General features: G+C 39.2%; 1 protein-coding gene across 1 annotated transcript in view; it reads right to left on the minus strand.

Moving 5' to 3' along the window:
* The window catches only part of FNDC3B (fibronectin type III domain containing 3B), a 354949-nt gene that overhangs the window by 110061 nt on the left and 227679 nt on the right, over window positions 1-17209 (minus strand). The window contains exons 8-9 of the mRNA XM_037908819.2: window positions 9358-9515; window positions 7166-7225 (exon numbers count right to left, since the gene is read on the minus strand). Of these exons, the coding sequence (XP_037764747.1) occupies window positions 7166-7225; window positions 9358-9515 (218 nt within the window). The remainder of the gene's footprint in view (window positions 1-7165; window positions 7226-9357; window positions 9516-17209) is intronic.

Consider the following 17209-nt stretch of genomic DNA (forward strand, 5'->3'; position numbering starts at 1 on the left):
AGATAATAGAGCAAATAATCAAGCAATTTGCAAACACCTAGAAGATAATAAGGTGATAAGTAACACCCAACATGGATTTGTTAAGAACAAATTGTGTCAAACCAACCTAATAGCTTTCTTTGACAGAGTAATAAGCCGTGTGGATGGGGGGGAAGCGGTAGATGTGGTAAATCTTGACTTTAGTAAGGCTTTTGATACTGTCTCGCATGACCTTCTCATAAACAAACTAGGGAAATAGAGCCAAGATGGTGCTACTATAAGGTGAGTGCATAACTGGTTGGAAAACCATTCACGGAGAGCAGTTATCAGTGGTTCTCAGTCAAGCTGGAAGGGCATAACGAATGAGGTCCTGCAGGGATCAGTTCTGGGTCCAGTTCTGGTCAATTTTCATCAGTGATTTAGATAATGGCATAAAGAGTACACTTATAAAGTTTGTGAACGATCCCAGGCTGGGAGGGGTTGCAAGTGCTTTGGAGGATAGGATTAAAATTCAAAATGATCTGAACAAACTTGGAGAAAAGGCCTGAAGTAAATAGGATGAAATTGAATAAGGACAAATGGAAAGTACTCCACTTAGGAACCAACGATCAGTTGCACACATACAAAATGGTAAATGACTGCCTAGGAAGGAGTGCTGCACAAAAGGATCTGGGGGTTATAATGGATCACAAACGAAATATGAGTCAACAGTGTAATACTGTGGCAAAAAAAGCAAACATCATTCTGGGATGTATTAGCAGGAGTGTTGTAAGCAAGACACAAGAAGTAATTTTTCCACTCTACTTCATGATAAGGCCCTCTGCTGGGGCACGGTGTCCAGTTGTGGATGCCACATTTCAGGAAAGATACCAATCTTTCAGAGATTCCTGAGGAGAGTAACAGAAATGATTAAAGGTCTAGAAAACATGACCTATGAGGAAAGATTGAAAAAATTAGGTTTGTTTAGTGTGGAGAAGAGAAGACTGATGGGGGACATGATAATAGATTTCAAGTACATAAAAAGTTGTTAAAAGGAAGAGAGTGAAAAATTGTTCTTTTTAACCTCTGAGGATAGGGCAAGAAGCCTGGCCTTAAATTGCAGCAAGAGAAGGTTGGATTGGACATTAGGAAAAACTTCCTGTCAGGATAGTTAAGCACTGGAACAAATTGCCTAGGGAGGTTATGAAATCTCCATCATTGGAGGTTTTTAAGAACAGGTTAGTTCTGCCTTGAGCACAAAGGAGTGGACTAGATGACCTTTTGAGGCCCCTTCCAGTCCTACACTTCTATGATCATTAGTCCAGACATTCCTCTAACCACAGTTGGCATCGCTTCCTCTTCAACGCCAACCCAGAGGATCCCCCTCACTCCCAACTTGTCTTTCTCTTCTTCAGGTAGAAAAAAGTGAACTGTGCGCTAGAAACTCTCCCATTTCTCCTGGACCTTCAAGGGAGTCACGGGTGCCTGCTCACTTTATCTTTTGCCTTTGTGGATCCACCACGCAGGATCACTGCCCACCGCAATCCCAAGAGTCTTCTAGAAGTACCAGAGTGTAACCTGACCCTCCATAAAAGTGAGACTAGATAACTTTTTCTCTCTTACTGTAGGTGTCTAGGAGTCCTCTGAAGGCTCCCTAGCTATTTTACTAGACTTAGCTTAGCATTACTTTCCTTACAGGTTTAGTGCTGAGCTTGAGGGGCTTCCTAGTTTCTGTAGACAGTGTGTATATGTGTGTGCCCACAGACAGGATTGGTGCATACCTCAATAAAACTAGGATCTACTTAGAACTCCAGAAAGAGAAGATGGGGCACTCCTAGCTTACACTTCCCAAAGTCCCAGGAGACTGTCACCAGGCCTCAGCTGAAGATAGTCACTAGAGTTTGCTGGATCGATACATGAGGTGGGATAGTCCTTTGGAAGCATGTAGTTATTGAAACCAAAAACCTCCCAGCCAACCTGAAGCGGCTGGTTCTTAGACAATCCCTTGTGGACTGAAATGAAGGACTATTTTGTAGAACCAAATGCTATAGGTTTGCATACCTGCCCCAGTACTCAACAGGTTGAAGACCTGTCAAAATTTTTATTTAAACTTAACAGTTTTATTTTCCCATGTAGATCTTCTGTACAGCAGAGCAAATTAGTCAGTTGCACAGCTTTCTGCTCAGAAACCGTTCAAACTGCGTCCAGACAGTGACTTCTGGGTTGCCTTTAGCCACTGTGTATTTGAATGTGGAGTTTAAAAATGGGCAATTACCAAATTTGTTTTGGGTAGATAAGAGTAATTTAACCTTTGTGGGGCAACAAACGAGCAACTTGCACTCATGAGAAATGCTTTGTAGAATTGCCTCTGGGATCTTCCAATGAGCAACTAGGAGTCAGAACAAATTTAATTAATTAACAGAGTCCCCACCGGTGGCTTGATTCATTGCGTGTTTGTCTCCTGTGCATCACTGCAACCAAGAGTCAAACCAACATCAACATCAGCTGTAGGCAGCAATTCGAACTAAGTGACTCCAAAGGGAGCCTCTTTTTAGCCAAGACAGCAAGAGCTGCATTGTGGTTTCTCCCAGTTAGAAGTTGTTCTTTGCATATTGACACTCGGGGCACATCTTCACTCACTCAAACTGCTATAACAGCACAGCTACAGCACTGTAGCACTTCAGTGTAGATGCTATCCATGGTGACAGGAGGGCTTCTCTTATACGGAAGAGAGGCAGAAGCTAGGTCAACGTGTTGGATCATATTAAAGAAGTTCTGTATTAAAATCACAAATGAGTTTGATTCCCCATAGTTTAAATTCCAGAGTATTACTAATTAAGAGGTCTCTTGGTTTTTGGTCTCTTGTTTTCCCTGTTTCTCTCCCTCTCTGTGTGAAACTTGCAAGCTGCTAACTGTGTTAGTACATCCTAAGACAGAGTCTGTGCTCAAAGCAATACTTTGTAACAACAACTACTCACACAGAGACTCCCCACCCTTTTGTTGTATTTATCAGGCTTTGTTAACAATTGTAATTAAAATAGAGGTAGAGGATGTATGTGGATGGATGCTTGGTGTGGATAATAAATGAATGATCAGGGAGGTGCCAGCCTAAGAATCCAGTGTCCATCGGCTGAAGAAGGTGTCAAGTGGAAACAACCAGAGGACTCCCAGAGGGCAGACTGGAATCCACCCAACAGCCTCAAGGATGGGAGAACCGAAGAACAACACGGAGCCATCAGGAATGTGTCATCTGCTGATTGATTCAGCAACAGCATGATGAAGCAATTCCCATACACTGGCATAGGAATAAATTGCTATAAAAATGGACTCTAGAAACTGAGAACTTTGGGGTCTGATTCTGCAAATCAACTTCCAGGAGCGTCAGATGTGCATCTGACAAGGCCCTGCTCCCTCCTCGTGTCCAGGCCAATGGCTTGGCACGAGCAACTCTAAGGCTGGTAACTATGATAACAACCTTGCAGAACCTGTGTGTGTGTATGTGTGAATAAATATGAAATTGAATGGAATGTTATACCTATAACTAACTGCTTATTATGATTCTTTCTGTATTCACAATAAATGTGGCATTTTGCCTTATTCCCTTTAATAAGATCCTGCTGGTTTTTATTTTATTGGTATAACAAATGGAAGAATTCTTCTGTCGACCTAGAGCTGTCTATACCAGAGGTTAGGTAGGCATAGCTACATCTCTCAGGGATGTGGATTTTTCACAGTCCTGACAGATGTAGCTAGGCTGATGTAAATTCCCAGTGTAGACTAGACCTTACTCCTTAGTGATTTCATGCCTGAATGGCTACTGACTCCATAGTGTCTCATGTTAGATTTGCAAGATCAGAGAAAGTCATGAAGAAAACCCTTACATTAGTGTTAGGGAAGTGGTTCTAAATTCCAAGTCACCTGTGTTTCTGGAGTTGTAAGGTAGAATGCACCTTAAAAAAAAGACACAAGTGCCTTCAATAAGTCCAGACTTCCCTATCACTGGTAAGTACTATATGATGGACACATGGAATCTCATCAAAAGATGAGGGGGGTTGTATTTGAAATGGTTGCAATAAAATATATTTCTTGAAGAAAAGTAAGATGTAGGTTCATAGTGAAGCTATGTAAGAGCCTGAAGGTTTTTTGTGCCTAATACATCAGAAAAATTTTTCAAGAACAATGTGGGAAAACGTAAAGCCTTAGAAATTTGGCCAAGGTCACTGAGACCTAGGATAATCTCCATATTAAGTGCTGGTCATGCAAGTTTATTTATGGACTTTACACATTTACTAGGGCTGGCCCGAAAACAAGAATTCTGTTTTGTAAACAATTTTAAGGTTTTTACATTTGTTTTCATCAGAATGAAAAGGAGACACTTTCAAATTTCTGATGAGAAAAAAAAAGAGTGAGACTGCACATCAGAATAGCCAATATCCCCGGGGTGGGGTGGGAGGGAAACCGTTAGGGCATTCACCTGGGATGTGGGAGACCCAGGTTCAAGTGCCTGATTCAGAGCAGAACCCCACATCTCCGGTGAGTACCCTTACCACTAGGCTATTGGCTATTCTGGTGTCAATCCATCTCCCTCTCCATACCTCCAACTCCGCCCCCACCCCTCTCACCTCAGATCTGACAAATTCACTACACCAAACACATGCCTTCCAGGATATTTATCAATAAAGAGTAGTATGTCAGGTATCTACAGAAAGTGCATAACTTGTCAAGATTCATAATCATTGAGAGATGTAAGTATGGGTAATATTTGAGGAATGATGGAATTATATTGAAAGTATGCTTTATGGACTTGGAGTAAAAGTTAGTCACCAGGGAGACATTATGTCTTGGTGATGGCCCTTTCAAGCATGGCAAAACATCAAAGACAACTGCAAGTAATCGAAATCACCTGGAGGTAAAAAAAAGGAACTTTACAATAAACACAGGTTTGCTCTGTCTGTGAATAAAGACAAGAAACTGATATATGAGGAGGAGGAGAGAGACCCTCTGCATCCTTTCACTGAGGAGGCATCTTGGAGAGCAGGGATGTTCTCATGAAAAACTGGATCCTAAGTTACTTTATTAGATAGGAAAAGTAACTATTAATAAAGTGTAGACACAGGTTCGCATTTTATGTTTTTTTTTTTATTGTAACCATTTGTTTCCACCATCTTGTTTCTAGTTAACACCCCATTCTATCTTAAATAAACCTCCTTTGGTTTCATTACAAGTGCTGTGTGTATTACAGGAGCGAAAGTTTAAAGTAAAGCTGGTAAGATGGGGTACTCTACTCCTTTGGGAGCAAGGATCTGAGATTTCTGTGAGTAGCCAGTGCCAGGGACTGGATATCACAAGGGAATGCTTCAAAGGGACTTGAGAACTTGTTAACCTGCAAGGCGAAGACAGGGCTGACACACAGTCACCATGGGCAAAGACTCCCTCCCGCTAGAGACACGGTAACTAAGGCTATGGCTACACTGGCACTTTACAGTGATGCAACTTTCCCCCTTAGGGGTGTGAAAAAACACCCCCCTGAGCGCAGCAAGTTACAGCGCTGTAAAGCGCCAGTGTAAACAGTACCTAAACTTTGAGTGTAGCCATGCCCAACGTGACTCACAGTCCTGGGTACCCTGAGAACTACCACAATTATCCGCTAATTATTATGGCTGGGACGCTGGTTTGGGACCCAAAAGCATGCTTGTTCCATAGATCTGGAAGGAGTTATTTACCCTCTTGCTCTTCCACTTGAAAAATAATTATAAGATATTCCTGGAACTCAGTCATGTATTTGTTTTTAAAAAGTTCTAACACCAGCAGATTGACATATGTTTGATATTTTAAATTCAGAAGCAATCTTCTGTTTATTAGGTTAAGCCATTACACAGAGTAGCAGCACTGATGGGAAAAAGTGTGCCAGACTTTGCCTTTGTCTAGAAAACAGAAGGAAACAATAGGCAGAAGGAGTGAAAGGAAATTTTGTTCAGGATATTGAACATAAATGAACAGGATGTGAATTTGAGGCCTGGGTTCATAAGTAAAGTCTTAAAGAAAGCCATAAAAATATGGATAATAAAACTTGGTGTCAAAATATCAGTGTGTGAAACTGAAACACGTGTTAACAATGAAAAATAACTGTGCAACCAACATGTAGCTCTATAATCTAAGGAGAAACACGACCTAGAAGTGAATGCCTTCTGTTGGGTGTTAATTTGTCGGTTTTAAAGAGGCATATAAACATGCAGTAAAACCTTTTAAAGTATCAAGTCAGCTTTATAAAAGCTGCAGATTAATTCTGACATTATCCTTATAGTTTGAATACTGATAACTGATCATGTATGAAGAGTATATCCTTCCATCAATCTGCATATAGAATCTTCCATTACAGACAATCCTAGTTCTGCAAAACAGCTGATCTGGGAATATGAATAAACAGCTTCAACAGAGTTTGCATTTGTCATGGGGTCTCAGCTTAAATTCTGAAATGCAATTTCAGTGCAATTTTGTGCACCAATATTTTTGTGCTCATAATTTCCTCATACTCACACAGAACGTTAGCACAAACTTTTCTTTTTCACCGCCAAGTTTTGCATAGCCAATATCTGCAATATTAGAATGTACTTTTCAAAATATGAGTCTGAGTGTAAAGTTAAAATCTAGGCAGCTCATAATCACAGAGCTGACCTAAAATATTCAGATGCTGGAAAAAATGGTCAAATCCATTTTTTTAGAGACCAGTAAAAGTCAAATTAATAAAGAGTAGGGTAGGCAATGGATGTAACCTACTAGGCAGCCAATACTACTTATAAAAAAAAATGGGAACACTTTGGTTTTATTTTCCTAACAAACAAACATGATGACACATTGGACAGATGCCAGTAGCTTTAGTCAAACACTTTGGTAAGCCTGAGATATACTTTCATACATAGGTACTTTAAGGCCTGTTATATAGTCTCTAGCCAGTTGATATAGCTACACATCTTTTCTTTCACTTTAGTGATGACAACACTATGATAGACAATGCATTGTTTGAAAATCTCTCTCTTAATTTACTGCCTGAGAGATGGAAAGCTACTACTAAATATTTAAGGGCTATTGAGAAAGTACTGTGAAATTCTTGAGTTATATCATGCAGAAGTCAAAAGACTCCATTTTCTTTTTTAGATATAATTGAACAGATTATATTTAAGAGATATTCAGATTCATAACAACTCACCTGACATGATAATCTGTTGCTGGCCTAAGGTCTTTCAGGTTATATTCTAATTCTTCTCCACTGCAGAAAGAAATCATCCATATATCATGAAAAACAGTACCTCAGTTAGTACAGCTATTGAATTTCTGACATCTAGGGGCTCCTACAAATGATGCATTGAAAAAATAAATAATTTCCAGGATAGGAAAATAAAAGTAAATAATATAGGACCAACTTGTCAACAGACTGGAAATCTTTACAAGTTTCCATATTAAAGGAAAGAGAAGTAGCTATGTTTTCCATTTATAAAGTAACCCTATAACATGGATTTGTTTCTACTGTCTTTATCCATACACACCCATGTCAATTTAACTTATAAGGCCTTTCAACTCTCCCTGAGTTATGCTGAAAACGTGACTCAACCATACCCCAGTTCCATGATGTTTTACTTTTATTATTGCAAAGTACCTGCTTCAGAAATGCTGAATCATCAAACTGGGTTGGTGAATATTATATCAAATATTATATCAAAAGATTCTAACATGGCTTGAACTTTAGAATCTTGCATTAATGCTTCAGTTGGGGCCCTCATTTTGAGGTCTTGTCCAATGTTATATGCTATATTTGGGCTCGGCAGGGAAGTACATAATCTCCATTACTAGCAACCACAGCCTGTGCCCATTCAAATCAATGGCAAAACCAGTGGTAGAGGACTGAACTTTAGGTATTGAATGGTTAGTTAACTAAGGGTTTTTTTTAAACTAACACCCAGGCTATCCATAAATCCTTCCAGTGTGTGAGTCCCTAAATTGTAGTGGCAATGGGAGAAGAATCTGGCCATGTATTGTCTTCTCTTCCAGGCCATCTGCTGGAGATGGAAAATTAGAATGATTCACAAATTGCTGAATCTGTGGAGGTTTTGTCTATTATGGGACTCTAAGAAACCTCTCGGATTATTAGGGCTAAAGGTCAACTCTAAGTCCAACAACAACTGTGGAGCACCCCTGTAACATCAGTACTTGGTTTATCCCCACTTTTATTAAAACAAAGAAAAAATAGCATCTCAATACAATAAATACATTTATTACAGTCAAGTGAGGTCTCATGGAGATGTGATACAAGAACAGAAAGTGTTTTGAAAGCAAGGAAGTGTCCTTTCAGGTATGAACATGTGCTTTCTGGGTTGACAGAGGTTAGAGATTGGCAAGGCAGTCCAATTCCCTGCAAATTCAGGATTGTTCCCTATGACACACTGGCACATGAGTTAGCGCAGCCTGACCTCTTGGGCAGATAAGATGGTCAATACTTTGCAAGATTTTCTTTTGATTACAACAATTACCCTAGCTACTTATAATGGAGTATATATATACACACATGGAGTATTGAGCGTGTGTGTGTGTATGTATATATATATCCTATTTACATTATAACTGTGTGATAAGTTACAGGACATGCTGAGAATGGAGATGAAATTGGACACAAAAGGTAATTATTATGCTACCTAGATTCCCTTTAGTGAAATCTGTGGAGGACAATTACTTCATAATAGCCAATCTGGCATCTCAGCTCTTTTTTCCATATTGGTGGTCGGGTGAAGAATATATGGAATTACACTACACATACTTGACCATAAAATGAACTCATAGGATCATAGAATTTAGAAACGGAAAAGTCTCACTAGAATTATAACTTATGTCACAGTTGGGTCTGGTGATAACAAAGTACACAGAGGATGATTTTGTTGGGGAGCCTATGTAATGCACTGGTGAGTGTGTATTACAGGTCCCCCGGTGTGCTGATCTGCAGAGGATATGAGCTGTTACAATCCCTAGCTATAGAGACATGGCTGCTAAACTCAAGCTGTAGCAGCTCATGGTTTTAGCTCTGGCAGGTGGCTGTCACACCTGGAAAGTATATATGAGAGGGTTTTGATAACTTGAGGGACAGGAAATAGTAACTCTATTCTTTGGAGAGGAATGAGGCAGAAAGTGACAACACGGGCCACGTCTGCTGGGGGGTGGAGGGAAGGGGTGGCCTCTCCCACACACATGCTCTCAATCAATTTTCAGGAAGCTTTTTCAGGTGGGGCTAGAATTACAAAAACTGGGACAAAATACTTTTTTGTGAAATTGGCAGGACCTGAAGAACCAGGATAGCTCATCTTTAACTAAAATATAAATATAGAACAACACATGAAAAAAGTACATAGTTACCTGTAAATTATCTTGTATTTTCCATCCCTCCCTTTGTCTGATAAGGCAACCTCGTAAGTACAAGTGTAAGGCAAGCCATTATTGTGTCTATCCACACTTAAAAGGCCAGTTGGAGGACACCATGTAAGTAAAACTGTTCTTGCTTGAATATTTGAAACCTATAAAAGAAATGTTAGTCAGTGTGAATTCCAATGTGTTCTCTTATAAGTATACGAAATATATTTGCTCTTTACCAAGTAATTGCTTGTAAATACCACCCCTAAGAGTTATTAAGGAAACTAAGTAGTCATTGATGAGAGATGAAGAACTGTAAATTTGTTAGTCTCTAAGGTGCCACAAGTACTCCTTTTCTTTTTGTAATGAACTAGAAACTGGCTGAGAGACAGGAAACAAAGACCTAGATTTCACTGTGCGCAGTTCAATGATAACCACTTCTCAGGATGCAACACTGATTCAAAAATATCCACAGTGGTATATACATAGACAGGAGAAACAAAATAATTTAGGAGTGCTTCAGTCATAAGCCAATCTCTAACTGACAATTGCTAAGAAGAAATTTCTCCTGCTGTAGGCTAGTTATTCCATCCATAATTGTCCATTTAGGGATTCCTTGCACCTTCTTCTGAAGCATAAACTGCTGGCTACCACTGGAGACAGCATACTGGACTAAATGGGTCACTGGAGGTGCCCCGTTAGGAATTATGATGGTCCCATCTGACCTTAAAATCTATGAGTCTATATGTCCAAATAATCTTAGTGTAGACAGAGCCTAAAACTAGCACAGCTTTTTTTTGCTCTGGTACATTCCTTAACAGGACAATCCGCTGGAATAATGCCAGAAGCATCATATTAGTCATAGGCCTGTACAGTACAGTAGCTTCCATTTGAACAGACTTCTGATACCGTGCTGAGAGAGGGAAAAAACGTTAATGCTTCTAAAATCAATGCTTACAGTGGCGATCCTGAAAAGAAAGTACGTACTTCTAAGTAACTCTTCTGAAGAAATCCCTGAGAAATCATTTTGTAGCCCTGAGCATTCTGCCACATAATCTCTTGAGTTTAGATAATGAAAATGACTAATCTCTTAAAATTGCAATGTCAAATGTAACAGTGAAAAAAAATTAGCCTATGTGAGGAGGAGCTGAGGTTACATTCCAGCGCACAAAGTTTTATGTTTCTTATTAATTTCTGCTACATGTCAACTTTCACAAGTTTTATTCTAGCAGATTTCTCCAAAATACTTATATAGCAAAAATCTCTGTTATTTCAGAAGGTGTAAGACGCTGAATGATTTAGAGACTCAGTTATAAATTTTCTATACTTTTCCACAGAAATCTGGCACTCCTCTCCCATTAATGATACCAGTACTTGCAAAACTAATGTGCTGTGCAACTGTACTTGGAATTTACTCTTTGAGGTCCAACACAGCTTGCAAAAATGTAGTTTCATTGGGAATGTGGTTGGAATATCCGAGTTTAAAGACGTACTTTCCTGCAAGAAAGAGCTCTGGAAATCTCTAATGTCCATAATGCAGATCATTTAACATCTCATCTGAAAAATACATTGCCTCTAGCTGAAAAGCACCCCAGCTATTGTTCCTGATCATGATATATTAAGCAGATGCCTTCTAAACCAAGTCCTAAATCCTAAGATACTGAGAAGGAGGTGAAAACCATAAAGTGTTTCTCATCTTAATGTAAACATTGCTCTCAAAGTTACCAACATTTTAGTTTAATGTCAGTAAACTTAGTTAACCATGCCCAAAGTAAAATATCTCTGCAACATAAGTTGAAATTGTAGAACATGAAATGTTAAGTCGTATCAAAAAAATTTCTCAAGAACCATTTGCAGGTTAGTCTTACACCAATTTTCCTATAATTTCTTGTTCTCCTACTGTTGTCCTAGAGGTAATACAGTAACTGTTTGCTTCAAACAACTCGACTGGTTAAAAATTGCACTGGATTAGCCAGACATCTATAAAAAAGGCCCAAAGTTTCAAGTCAGACAAAGCAATTGAAATCTCTTAGGTATCTTAATAGAATGAAATCATAGCCAAAACGAAATATATTTACAGTGAAAAAATTACATTTGATGTCAATTAAGTATTTTACAGGCCAAAGAGAATTTCACAATAAAAAGATCCAAGTGATCATTTTTTTTGGACATACATTATTACCAGATGAACTACTGTGAGATTTCTTCTGTTATTATGGACATATGCTTGCATAATTGTTTTTCATACATTCAGACAGGGATTTGGAACTTGATACACAATATCCAGCCAATGTTCCATTGAAATTTTTTTTTATGACTACTAGCTAGGACACACGTATATATGCTCTTTATTTGGTAAAAAGCTTTGTCCTTTAATGAACTTCAGTGATTTGAAGAAAGTGAAGTTTCTCTTAATGTAAGAGAAACAGTAAATCTTATGGGCTACCCCAAGAAAATACTGGAACACATTTAATACTCTGAAGTCAACTTGCACAGACTGGTTCACATAAGGATAAAAGCTTACTATGGCTACCAGCTAAGGGAGTTGTTCCATTAGCTGAAGTGCTACAGGTTTAAGCTTTTGGTGCTGAAGATCCAGGTTTCAGTTCTTCTACTGACATGTGATGGTGGTGGTGGTGAACACACAGCAACTGCTGATGTCACAAATTGAGTTTTAAAATAAACAGGTAGCCGACAATTAAAATAATTCCTAAGTGAACCCTGAAAGTGCCAAACAGGTTTTCTGACACCCTCGCAAAACCTGCATGGCATGCACTAAAGGTTATTTATACATAAACGGGATTAATTGTTAGATGAAGTCAGAAACTGAAATTCTGAGTCCACATTTTTAGCATGGCAAACCACAATAGTACTATCCTCAGGAGAGTGAGAATTTGGAACAAATAAATTTGCATGACTCAAGGGAAATACAATCTGCTGTCCAGTAAGCCAATAGGCTCAGTCTGACACCACAGTTTCCAGCCACACATTGTGTATCTTCAATATTTTCTTTGATGAGTGGCTAAGTTGCTTCTCGGTATGAAGAAATAACTTCTGTAAGGATCAATGAATATTATGCCTGCTATGGAGGAAAGAATATAGCCCCAACTATTCAACTTCCAAACAACAGGCATGATCCTGAAGGGTGCTCAGTGCTCTCAACTTCTATTTGTCCCAATGGCAGTTGAAGAAGCTGAACACCTTTCAGAAGATACTGAGAACTTGGGCAAGATCTGTCCCAATACCCCTTCTTGAACTGTTTCTTTATGCGCACGAGAGCATCATAGCTATTTCATGATGCTGGGTCCAAACCCACTGAAGTCTATGACAAAGTTCCTATTGTCAAGACAATGCAGTTAAGAACATAAGAACAGCCATACTGGGTCAGACCAAAGGTCCATTTAGCCCAGTATCCTGTCTTCTGACAGTGGCCAATGCCAGGTCCTTCAGAGGGAATAAACAGAACAGGTGATCATCAAGTGATCCTTTTCCTGTTGCCCAGTCCCAGCTTTTGGCAAACAGAGGCTAGGGACATCATCCCTGCCAATCCTGGCTAATAGCCAATTGATGGACCTATCCTCCATGAACTTATTTAGTTCTTTTTTGAACTTTGTTTATAGTCTTGGCCTTCACAACATCCTCTGGCAGAGAGTTCCACAGGTTGACTTTGCATTGTGTGAAGAAATACTTCATTTCATTTGTTTTAAACTGCTACCTAATAATTTAATTTGGTGACCCCTAGTTCTCGTGTTATGAGAAGCAGTATATAACACTTCCTTATTTCTCCACACCAGTCATGATTTTACAGACCTCTATCATATCCACTGTTAGTCGCCTCCTTTCCAACCTGAAAAGTCCTAGTCCTATTAATCTCCCCACATATGGAAGCTGTTCCATACCCCTAGTCATTTTTGTTGCCCTTTTCTATACCTTTTCCAATTCCAATAAATTTTTTTTTGAGATTGGGCAACCAGATCTGCTCGCAGTATTCAAGATGTGGGAGTACCATGGATTTATATAGAGGCAATATGATATTTTCTGTCTTATTATCTATCCCTTTCCTGATGATTTCCAACATTCTGTTAGCTTTTTTGACTGCTGCTGCACATTGAGTGGATGTTTTCAGAGAATGACTCCCAGATCTCTTTCTTGAGTGGTAATAGCTAATTTAGACCCCATCATTTTATATGCATAGTTGGGATTATATTTTCCAATGTGCATTACTTTGCATTTATCAACATTGAATTTCATCTGCCATTTTGTTAACCAGTCACCCAGTTTTGTGGGATCCCTTTGAAATAATTTTCTGTCTGCTTTGGACTTAACTATCTTGAGTAGTTTTGTATCACCTGTAAATGTTGCCACCTCACCATTTATCCCTTTTTCCAGATCATTTATGAATATGTTGAATGGTACTATCCCCAGTACAGACCCCTGGGGGACACCACTATTTACCCTTCTCCATTCTGAAAACTGACCATTTTTTCCTATACTTTGTTTCCTATCTTTTAACCAGTTACTGATCCATGAGAGGACTTTCCCTCTTATCTTACTCCAGCTTTCCAAAGCTTAAACCAGGAGGTCAGATTCTGATCCGTTTCATGAATTCTATTTCATTATAACATCTATTCTTCCTCCCTCAGCCAGTGCAGGATTGTTAACCAAATAATTTTTTCCAGACCAGTTTTATATGACTCAAGAGAAGAAGGAGCTTCCACTACTTCTCCATTGGAAATAGAATGCTTTTATTCTATTAAACACTGAACTTGCAGTAGTGGTATAAAATACTTAAGTGTGGTATTAATTCTAAACAGGAAATACTTCTGCAAAGGATTTGTTCATTTTTAATGCTGTCTTAAGTCTACCCTACCAAAATATTACAAACTGGAAGATTTCTTTATCATCTGGGGAGATGATTCCCCTTTGTGTACGGTCCTTACGCAGATGATAAGGCCCATTCTGTCAGAAGTACTTTTTTCCAGTTGAGTAACATGAGCCACTTTGTCCTACAAGCTATTGTATTTGATTTTTACAGATTTTTTTTTTTTTAAGGTCGAGAAATAACTACACATTCTTTGTCACAGGAGTTTTCTGTGCCTAGTAAAAAGCACAGCTAATTAGTTCCTGCAAGTTTCTCAACTTACATGGTAAATGTCTGCTTTATAAGCTACTGAAAAAGTGGTGGAGTAAATAATTATTTTACAAAAGTCCTTATAAAATAATCCCAACCCTTGCACCACTTTATTAAAGTTACAAGACTGATAAATATCAGTCCTTCCAGTCATTCAGGTCATGAACAAAGGCCAACGTTTCCGTACAAGTTTACTTCGAGATTTTGGGTTAGTGTTCACAGGCCTTTTGTGATGGGGGGGGGGGGGGGGTTATTGTATGTGTGCAAACTACACTGAATGAAGCATTCCTTTGCTCTCCAGAGGGCAATGTCTGAAAGACTTGTGGGTCAAATGAGCTCATGGCTTTTACGAGGTCAAGTTTTCCCTTTCAAATCATGGTCTGATGCTGCAGTCCTTTGTCAGGCAAAAATCACAATGACTTGAAAGGACAGCAGAACGGGCTCTTTATTATAAAGCCAATCTTCATTTGAACTCAGACCCAGCATACCTGTATTGCTTCTTTACTCACTGCCCCCCTCCCCCCCCACCACACACCTCCCCACTGCAGTTGTCAGCATTTGCTGAAAGGATGCAATAACCTTTCAAGCTTCTCTGTAGCCACTTAGATCTGTTCCATTGTAGTTGAACACAACAGCGGCACTCAGCCATTTTTGAAGCTTGGCCTCAGGTTTCTCCTCTCTTAGGAAGGTGGCTGCTTCAGAGAATGAGTACCTTGTCTGTGACACTGGGAACTAGAAACTCACTGGGATTTCAGGTTAAACAAACAATCCTGGGAAAAATCTAATCCTTTAAAAGAGCTGCCTTATAAAAGAGAAAATTTTGTTTGAGCTATGTGAAAGTTCCCAAAATAGGTGGCAACATTAGGTATTGTACAATGCACTCATTGCTTGAATTTCAGTCCACTTCCAATTGATTCACTGAAGTAATGCCTCATTACTTCATTGGTTTTACATACACGGTATTTCTTTTATTAAACAATTTTATTTTCTCTTTTATAAATGTTTTGCTTGGGCTACAAATATTTTACTACTATTGAAGCAATGGCATTACATACCGTTTTTCTCACTACCAACTACATGTACACATTATATACACGTAGAGTGTATACGTTACATATATGTACACACACACAGCAAATGATGGTAGCCTATGTTATTGTTATGAGCTGAGTGAAGACTTGTTATGGGTTGAGTTAAAACACCATTGAAATTGATAGGTGTGAACTCACTTTTCAATTAATATAACTATAAGCATATGCACCACCTAAGACAAAAGTTGTCTGCACCCACTCAGGAGCTTTTGTCTGAGTATTGTTTCGGATAGGTGTGTGTAGGAAAAAAGATCACCCAAACTCAGGTCAGACAAGAACAGATAGAGAGAGATGGAGAGAAAGAGACACCCTGAAGGGGCAGCTGAAAATATGGAAGAAACCTGGGAAAAGGTTTTTGGCCCAGGGTGCAGGCTAAGAGTGTGCTCTGGGATTGTGTGCAAAAGAGCTGTTTTCTGCTATTGATTCTCTCTGTGTTCAAAGTCACTGGACTTTGTTTGTTCTTTGTAAATAAACAAAACTGCACCAAACTAATACCGGACCATCAGAAATTTCTACTCCTACCTGGAACGCCCACAGGCCCTCAAACTTTGATTAGCCACTCAGGTGAAAAAAGGGAAACAATATAAGTTTATTATTAGCATGAGGTTGGGATAGCCTTGTTACTTATGAGTGTTAAAGTTACAGGGAAGTGCACGGGACATCCCAAGCATGTACCAATACAAGGGTTACACCACACCATCATGTAATCAGCACATGCCACATATACTACACACACACACACACACACACACAAAACCCAACTATAAAAGCTATTTTAGGAATGTTCTAGAGAGTTTAAAACTTTAATGGTACTGTTGTTTTATCCCTCTGCCTGTAAAGCTAAGTGTCTTAGATTTTGTCTACACTGGACTTTCGTTGGCAAAACTTTGGCCTTCAGGGGTGTGAAACAAACACACACCCTCGAACAACAAAAGTTTTGCTCACGAAAAGCGCCGATGTGAACAGTGCTTTGTCGGTGGGAGAGCTCTCTCCTGCTGACAAACAGCGGCTCCACTGCGCGCCTTTTAGCATAGTGGTGCATAGTGTAGACATAGCCTTAGTTACCAAGAGTCCAATTATACAGGATTCAGAGGTAACCATAAAAACTTCTAAAATAGCTTCTCTCTACAAAAAATACTCACAGATTTAACTTCAGAATTATCAGGATCTTCCAAGATTAGATATTCCTCCTCTCTAATGGTATCAGTCTCTTGTATCTAGCTCTGAAATATTCCATGATACTATGAGTTCCTTTCCCAGGTCTGAAGAAAGCTCTATGTAGCTCGATAGCTTGTCTCTCTTACCAATATAAGTTTGTCCAATAAAAGATATTATCTCACCCACCTTGTCTCTCTAAGCAGACATTAAAACAGTCATTGATGCCATTTTAAATATTGCCCACCCTGGGCAATAGGCCACTGTAACTTTGAGTGGGCACATTTGAGGAGCGGATGATTCCACATTTGAAGTGGGGAAAGGAAGGCAAGTTTCTTTTTTAAAATGGTGGCTTTGGGGACTAGTCAGAGGTTTAGAATGTTGGCCGCAGTCTCAGAGATGGATCAGTGGGCAAAGTGCCTTTGAGCGTATCCCTTCTTGGGCCTCAACCCATGGCCAGTCTTGGGGTGGAATCATACGA

This window comes from Chelonia mydas, chromosome 9 (genome assembly GCF_015237465.2).
Source record: "Chelonia mydas isolate rCheMyd1 chromosome 9, rCheMyd1.pri.v2, whole genome shotgun sequence".
NCBI classification, from domain to species: Eukaryota; Metazoa; Chordata; order Testudines; family Cheloniidae; genus Chelonia; species Chelonia mydas.